We start from the raw sequence: 8652 nt of genomic DNA, 5'->3' as shown, positions 1-8652 counted from the left end.
GGTCTATAAAAGAAAATTCACTAGCCTGTCGAAGACTGGCGAGGGATTTTCTTTTACAATTCCTGCTAAATCCATTGAACACACACAACTTTGCTTCAAAAGAATAATAAAAATAATTGCAATGCCACAATTCACTTTGATCTTTTATGCACAATCATCCATCAAACAGTTTATGGAAACTAAAAGTTCAACCTTAATTTTATGAATCAATTAACCAATGAAACAACGAACCAGGTTCAATCCATACAACAACCAAAGGATCAAGATATATCATCAACAATGCATTATTCACATTGCAAAGTGAAGGGCAAGGAACAAAAACAAAATTAAGAAATTAAGAATTTCCTATATAGAAGAATGATTAGATGTGGCAAAGATATTAAACTATGTACATGAAATAGAGTAGAACATGTACTGAAATGGGTACCTTCTTGTTTGTTGAAATTTGCAGTCTTACGTGAACATGTAAAGAATTGAAGATTGTTCCATTGAAGAAGAGGAGAAAGCCAAAAGAGGAAAATTGAGTATGAGATTAAGTTTTGTTAGAGTCTGGAGGATTTGATGGAGAAAGAGAGAGCGTTGCATGAGAGACGGAGTTTAAAAAGGGAGAGCTTAAAATAACGTGGACAAAAATACGAGGAGAGCGCGAACATAACTGTAAACTACAACCAGCTCAAACTCTTTCAGTTTATTACAGTTGGATCCGATACCCGCCAATCCTGTCTATTAGGTCAGGCCGAGTGTAAATAAAAGTTAATTTAATTTGACTCGGTCCATTGTCAGGTAAATGAGTTAAGTGAATGTATAATCCACTTAACTCCATTAAAATTTGATTTTTTTTTTATTAACTTAGGTTAACTTATGACATGTACATTGCTCCAAGTTGATCCGAAGTTTATTTTTGTATTTAACTGCATAAATTTACTCGTATAAGTTTTTAAATTAATCATTGTTAGAATTACAAAATTAAAAAAAAAATCTCGATCGTTCGTGCATGCCTAAATTTGAAAAACCTATAAAACGTTCACTTTCTACATTTGTAACGACTCTCTCTCTCATCATTTCCGCAAACTGTTCTTGATAATCTGTTGTCAAGAACAGCGATTTGGAATGCAAAGACATTGGGGGCAGTAAAAATTGTCTTTGCATTCCAAATCGCTGTTCTTGACAACAGATTATCGAGCCACAAAAGGGAAAGCAGCGAAACCTCGCACAATGCCGCCTACTTGAATTATATATAGTGACTTCAACAAAGCAGGGAAAAGAGCTTGAGCTTCGTGAAATGATGCTTGTAGAAGCTAGCATCCATAACTGTTGAAACAGATGACTCTGTGAATTAATGATGCTTCTTGACGGTTTCTATTGTGTTGCCATTCAAATGAATCCAACGGACAACACAACTGATAATGTTCAAGTTTCTTGCAAGGAGCCAACGATCAGTATTGTCATGTAATGATAAAAAAAATTAAAAAAAAAAAAAAAGCACAGTTATATGCATAAATAACGTGACAAACGAATTTAGAGTTAAAAAAAATTCAATTCTTTTTTAAAAGCACAGTTAAACCGCAATATGAAACAAGATCATAGTATTGTCATGTAATGATAAAAAAAAGGACTCCAATCAATTTTTATATAAATAATTAAATAAGTTATTTGGAATCAATTATCTACTATAATTTAATCAAATTATAATATTTGATTTGAATTCAAATTGAATTTTTAAAAGAGATAAAATTCATTTTATTTTTTTCGTTATATTACCCTTATTATTTTCATCTTATTTCTTCAAAAATCTTTTAAAAAGTTAGATAAATATTTTGAGAAAATTAATTTTAATATTAAATTTATTCTTCTTAGAATGGTAAATCAAAAGGCAACCTCTCTCTGATTTATTTTTGTAATATTTTTAAAAATTAAATTTATTTTAGAGATCGTTTTTAAATCTTTAAATTGAATTCAATTTAGAAAATATATCAAGTAAATCATATTACTAAAAACACGATTAATTCAAATATTAATATCTTTCTTGATTTAACTTAAAACCCAACCGGCATCATGTCTCAAGTTGCAGATTCCTGAGGTTACTCCGTCACTGTAAGCTGGGTCTGACAATTATCGTTGAGATTAAAAAACAGAAAAGATTTCTCCAAAGAAAAAAGAAAAGGGAAAAAACAGGAAAGGAAAAGAAATGGTAGGGGAAGGCTGGAGTGTGACGAGTAAAATGGTAAAGTGTTGCTATGAGCACCTACCTGGGTAGGTGGCAAAAGAGATCCTATGTGGCAGAGTTTAAAACTGAATTGGGGACGAAAACCTGTAAAAGAGAGAGAGAAAAAATCGTTTGTCACGTGACCTGAAGACAGGCTTTACTTTTCATGATGCTCTTCGGCTTCAGCCTCTCGGCAGGTATCATGTTTTTTTTTTAAAAAATTATTTTATTTTATTTTATTTTAAATTAATATTATTTTAATATTTTCAAATCAATTTTAATACGTTAATATCAAAAATAATTTTAAAAAAATAAAAAATATTTTTAAAAACAACCATAATCATAACTTTAATTACATACTTACATTGTCCAGCTCACGTGACTACATTTACAATGACGTGGCCGGTTGCTATATACAATTTTTATTTCAACATTACTCGTAAAGAATTCTCAATAAAGAAATCCTATTTGTTTTTAAGCTTTCCATCATATTTTAATTCTGTAAAAAAACATCATCTTACAAGGAATTTAGCAGCTTTCGTTAAGTACTTTAACACAAGTCATAATTAAGAAATCAAAATAATTTAAATTTTCTGGGCAAATAAAAAATCTATAAAGATGTGGACTACGAGGTTACACCTACCCAGCCCGTGAAAAAAATCCAAACATTAACACGTTTTCCCAAAGGAAGTGTTTCTGTAGCATGCATACATTGGTCTGCAATCTGAATCAGTGGAGGGGTGTGTAAGAATAAGACAATGATACCATGTTTATTCAAATCTTTTTATCTTCTAGATATTATAAATATTTTCATGAATTCAAAAATCAGATGATTCCCTCTGATCAACTCCCGAGGACGTTTCTGGCAATCACAAGCAGTGACCATTAACTTGTGCTTCTGTAACGTAAATACACTGGTCTGCATTATCGAAGCTGTGTGTGACAAGATGGCAGTGAGCAAAGTGCTTATGGTGTTAACGAGGAGCAATGCATGATCCTGAAGTAAAAGGGTTGTTGTATATCAGTAGAATGACGTCCAAATAACTGCAACTGTGAGCATTTCTATCGATGCGGCGAACCACGTCCATCTAGCTAACAAATCAGCAGCTTCATTTGTTAGACCTCCTCCGTCTTCAGGCTTGCCACCTCCCTAGTGCATAGATTAAAAAACAAAATGGGAATGTCAAATCCTAATGATGATGCAGTTTGGAGTTAAATCTTAAGTTAGGAAATCACTTCTAAAGTTGAAGAGATGCACAATTCAGGCTGCCGCACAACATATATTTGGTCACCGTGACTATCGTCCTTGTAAATATCCTGGTTTCTGTGCCAAGTCCACAATGCATATGTGGAATTCACAACCTGCGTTAAGAACAAGAGGATAATATTCAAGAAATAGAAAGATTCAAACTGCAACTAAATGAAGCCACTCTAGCTTCTTGCAGGCCTTAATTGGTCTAACAAGATCAGCAAATATGAGCTCCATATGCACACACACTGATACTCATGGATATGTGTTTGCGTATCATAAACCTGCGCCTATTAACAAATTTTTGAATGAAAAGACATGGAAGAAAACAAACAGCGGAACAAATGGTGCGATCTTGAATTTTCATATGGGAAAACAACTGGTGTCACCAAAGGTTCTGGAGAGGCAAAAGATCCTTCTACAGAGAGATTTATTTGAAGCCAAGTCTAAACTTCAGGCTCGAGGCCTTGACTTTGGTCAAGCATTGCCCGGCCAATCGATAAAATGAGGCTGACGTGACTAAGCAAGCATCTGGAACTTCAAGGTGTATATTATGTACATGAAAATACACCCAATGTATCACATGATAGAAAATTCAAGAATCAAAGCACTCCCAAGTTCTGAAACAAACTGACAGGAAAAACTACATGAAGGAGTTCATGACACTTTAGGCTTAAGACCATACCTCAAGTATTCCATGACCAAAGCTGCTCTCCCTAAATGCACTCCACTCAGGCTGCTTGTCCCAACAAAATTTGCCCTCAGCCGGACCAGAAGAAAAATTAATATGACACACCCCTCCAAATTCTGGTATGTTATCCCCAGCTGATGGACAGTTTCCAGGTTCATCAGCATGATCGACATCAACTTTCTCAATATTTCCACCATCGCCAACTGTTATGTAAACGGGGCCACATGGATCTAATGTATAGTTATAAACTCTGTTCATCCGCTCATAAGCATGCACCTGTAAAGTAGATAGTATTTGATGTTCATTTATAAAATAGATGATAATCTTGGCAATAATTTATAGTTAATTCATTTGTATATCCATGAAATTCCTCCCATGCCTCCAAAACATCTCCATATAAAATATAATGTAAACAAAAGATATAACTGGAATATCTATAAATAGCTCATCTGTCTTTGAGAAGGGAAGCGAGCTCTTAAATTGATAGGGAACAAGAGCAAGAATGCTATGCAACTGAGATATCCAACTACTTGACGCATCTGTTTCTGAGGCATCATATAAATTTTGTGAACACGATGTGAGAACTCCCAGCAACAATTACTAGACTTAATTCTGCCTTTGGTGGAAAGGGTTTTTAAAAGACTCTTAAATGAAGTTTTATTTGGGAACATAATTCCTTTTAACCAGCAAGCTATTCTGTAAAACAGAATGTTGTGAACCTTGATGCTTGAGAAAGTGTGTTTGAACTTTAGTAATAGGCATCGAAACAGTCTTATTCACCAATCATCATTCTTTATCTGATTTGATTAGTAACAGAATCTGCAAGTAGATATCCATCCCTGAGAGCTAAATATGCAGATCCCAACTTACATGACCAGAAAAGACAATGTCAACACGGTATTGATAGAGAAGCGCTTCCATTTCCTGCCTCATGCATTCAAATTCCTGATAGTGAGAGGAATAGCTATTATACCATGGTGGATGCCAGGCAGCTACCAGCCAAGGGGTCTTAGCGCGGTCTACTTGATTTAGATCTTGCTTTAACCAGGAATACTGAGCACCTGAATTGAGATTGATAGAATTTACCAATTTTGTGGTGCTTCAATCTCAGAAAAGAGATAGCATCCTAGGATTGCAATGGCCCTGAAAGTTTAAATATGTTGGGGATTATTTTGATCAAGAAAAGGAATCTCTCATACCTGTGCTGTTGTAGTCAACATATGCTCCTAACATTACAAAATGTATGCCCCCAGCATCAAATGAATAATAGAAGTTGCTGTTAGAGCCAGACTCTTCCGATGGAACTGCGTATCTAGTCAAATATGATTTGAAAGTTATCCCAGAAACTTGAGGTTCAATCTCATGATTCCCTTCAATGACCATCATAGGACTGCTTGAGATAAGTGGCTCCATGAATCTGAACTCCAATTAAAACAGTTTCAATCATAAGACCATGAAAACTTGTTGTAATAACACAAAAGGGAAATACCTTATAGAATACTTAATAAACCATTAATTAACAGTGGACGACTCAGTACATATGAGAAATTTTAGTTTAATGGAATGCAAGAAAAGGCTAGGAAAATAGAAGATGGGTTTATGCACAATAGAGAAACAAGCAAAAGTACAACTGCTTGAAGGCAAACAAAAGATCCTCACAGCAGGGAGAACACAGTCAATTTGTTCCAGCCCAGCTTAGCTACCAAAGTACCGATAGCCTGACTATTGTACACTGTTTTTGGATCTGGGTTGCAATTGGTGATTCCAATCCGTCGAAAACATGATGTAGACTTGAAAATGAAGAAAACAGCTGATCTTAGATAATCTAAAATCAGATCAGACAGGATGCCTTTTATAATAAAAGAAAACACTATAAGCATTCACATCTCTGATGGCTTCCATGCTGCGAATTTAGTGAAACTACTTTTCTTTGTCAAAACCAACCACATACTCAGGCATAGCAGAAAGGCTACCTTCCCCAGCCATCCCAGCGGGGTTGATACGTCTCTCTTATAGGCGCATCAGGGAATGCACAGGAGTAGCATGGAGCTCCTTTTTCACCAGTTGTAAGGTATTGATTTGCATAAGTTAGGTCTCCGACCATTAGAATCATTGATGGATCATTCACGATCACATGGTCTATGGTTGTTGATGAGTTGCTTGTGAGTCCCAGATCTCCAATAATGGCTATTCGATGAGGGTATGCATTTGGACTGGGCAAAGGTAATGTTTCAAAGACATGCTCTTCACTCATAGCTGGGATAGAGCTATCTCCACACTTGTAAAAGTACTTTGTCCCAGGTTCAAGACCTGCAAGGAAAAAAGAAAAACTCCAACAAATTATGATAAAACTCTTTTGTGTGGTCATCCAGGTGCGAGAATCTCACTGAAAAACAATGCCAGATTCATAGAGACCTAGTCTGCATTGATGTTCATGGATGATGCGTAAAGAAACTAGGCATACTTGGACTGCCAGTGGCTATATTCTAAGTCATTTTGTTGATAATTTGCTGACTTCTGATCACCACGTTCATCATTATTAACCAACAGCTCACACATTAATGGATCAAAGAAATCGCTAAAATGGTTAGAGATTAGACATAATCTAGTTAGCATGGATGGCCAAAAAATTTACTTGCCGTATTAAGTTTCCCAAGGAAACCATGTCACTGCACACACGCATCAATTTATTACAGGGCAAGGCGGCAAGCCATTCCTATCCACAATGAACTTATGACACAAATGAGTATTCTATAATTCATTCTATCCCACCTTCACTAAATCCCAATTTAAAACATCAATTGAGTATAAACAGACAATTTAAAGAACTATAAAGGAATTTATTTTTTTAATTTACCATCAATTCTCACATGGTGAATGATGCCAGAGGTGTAATTCGAAAGTCCTTCAAACGGATACAATTGAGTATAAACAGTTGAATTTCCTTTTCCTCTACTTACGTACTTTCCACTCTCTTTTCCATACCAAACCTCGCTTGCCACAGAAGCAGGATCAAGAGGAATCACATCAGAACCAATCTGTGCTTCCCCTGCACCATTTATAATCCAAGAAAACCAAACCATAACCCAGAAATCAAGCCACATCAAACCAAATAAAACATCACAAAAACACAAGAAGAAAAAATTCAAGAAAATCAATAAACAATAATTAAAAAGAAAGATACCAGTGACCCAAGAAACCCACATTGAAGTTGGTGAGGAGATGGCAAGTGATATCTGTTCAGGGAAGTTTGAAGTTGCGTTCTTTTTAAGTCTTGGATGGTTCATTGGCAAGTCATCACTTCCTCTACGCAATGAAGGATCAAATCTGCGAGTTACTGGTTTAAAAGGGCCATCGAGAGTTGTTGGTATCTGGTTTTGAGCAAGTAACTTCTGTGTTGTTATTATAGTAATGAAGAGAGTGTTTATGAGTAGCCACAGTTTAAGGCGATTCATGTCTATGAGTTTTACTGTTTTTTTCTTGATGATCCTGGTATTGTAAGATTGAGAATTATGAGTATAGAGTGATGAGGTTCACCATGGCGGGTTCTGACAGCTCCCTTGGCTGCTTGGAAAAGTACAAAGGATTACTGTTTTAAATAGTCAGTTAAATTGATTTATTTGGTAAGATCTAAATTAAATAAATATTACAAATTAAATGAGAAATATTTTCGAAAATAACAAAGAAAATAAAATAAAAAAAAATCTAAAACAACAATCTTTATAAACATTTTGGATGAAAAGGTTTTAAACTTTAGTCCAATACAATAAATCAAGTTGGAAGTTATATCATTTTTTTTTCTTAATAAACTCGTTTGATTTATCTTGACTTTTTTTTAAAATTTAAATATGTCCTATAAACTATTAATTAAATTAAGTGGTTAAAACAATTATGGATTATAAACGAAGTTTGGTATCTCAAAAATGGGTGGTAGAATATGCTTCTTCGAGGTCTCGTGATTTGATGGCCTACCAGAAAAGGAAACCATGTTAAGGAAATGGTTCAAGGGGGTCTCTTTCATGCACAAGGTGGTTGAACTGATTCGGATCAAATGAAAGATCAGAAGAGAAAAAAAGGGTTAAATCCGGTCCCCTCGTGGCTGGGGTGATCCAATAAAATTAAGTAGAGTTTTTTTAAAAATATATATTTTTTAGATAGAAATACCTCTTTTTTTATATAATATTTAGTTAGTTATTAATTATTTTTAAATTTTATTGTACATATATAAATACTAGAAAAATATTTTATTTTTTCAATTTAGAACTTAAAACTCTTTAATATGTACATTTTATATTCACGGAAAAAAATTTATACAAAATTTTTTTTGATTTAAATATTTTAAGCTAAAAGGATAACATGGTTTTTTTTTTTTAATGTGAGATGAAAAATATTTTGAAATAATCTTTTAAATTTTATTATTTACAACATGTATAATCTATATTTACATGAATTGTTTTCTAATTTTTTTATATAAAATATTAAAATTTTAAATATTTTTTATTTTTC

The 8652-nt window shown here is 34.0% G+C and overlaps 1 protein-coding gene across 2 annotated transcripts; it reads right to left on the bottom strand.

Annotated features, from left to right (window-relative positions):
• Nucleotides 1–2772: 2772 nt before the first annotated feature.
• Nucleotides 2773–7741, bottom strand: LOC118054535 (purple acid phosphatase 23). Of its 2 annotated transcripts, none has more exons than XM_035066172.2 (8): nucleotides 7331–7741; nucleotides 7004–7195; nucleotides 6120–6456; nucleotides 5346–5563; nucleotides 5017–5207; nucleotides 4141–4422; nucleotides 3465–3568; nucleotides 2773–3356 (listed from the first exon to the last, which is right to left on the bottom strand). In XM_035066172.2, the coding sequence occupies exons 1-8, from the start codon at nucleotides 7599–7601 to the stop codon at nucleotides 3323–3325; spliced, it is 1629 nt and encodes a 542-aa protein (XP_034922063.1). In that variant the 5' UTR covers nucleotides 7602–7741; the 3' UTR covers nucleotides 2773–3322. The 2 variants fall into 2 exon arrangements, with proteins under 2 accessions (XP_034922063.1, XP_034922062.1); XM_035066171.1 differs by having other exon boundaries at nucleotides 3443–3568; nucleotides 7331–7737.
• Nucleotides 7742–8652: the final 911 nt, after the last annotated feature.

The sequence above is a fragment of the Populus alba genome, chromosome 3 (genome assembly GCF_005239225.2).
Source record: "Populus alba chromosome 3, ASM523922v2, whole genome shotgun sequence".
NCBI classification, from domain to species: Eukaryota; Viridiplantae; Streptophyta; class Magnoliopsida; order Malpighiales; family Salicaceae; genus Populus; species Populus alba.
The sequence above is the reverse complement of the archived record's forward strand: the minus strand, read 5'-3'. Positions and strand labels throughout refer to the sequence as shown.

Coding starts and splice junctions, on each gene's coding strand:
- LOC118054535 (XM_035066171.1), bottom strand. CDS start 7,601: ATGAATCGCCTTAAACTGTGGCTACTCATAAACACTCTCTTCATTACT. Junction 5,564..6,119: donor CGCTGGGATGGCTGGGGAAG/GTAGCCTTTCTG, acceptor ATTGGAGTTCAG/ATTCATGGAGCCACTTATCT. Junction 5,208..5,345: donor TGTTGACTACAACAGCACAG/GTATGAGAGATT, acceptor ATCTCAATTCAG/GTGCTCAGTATTCCTGGTTA.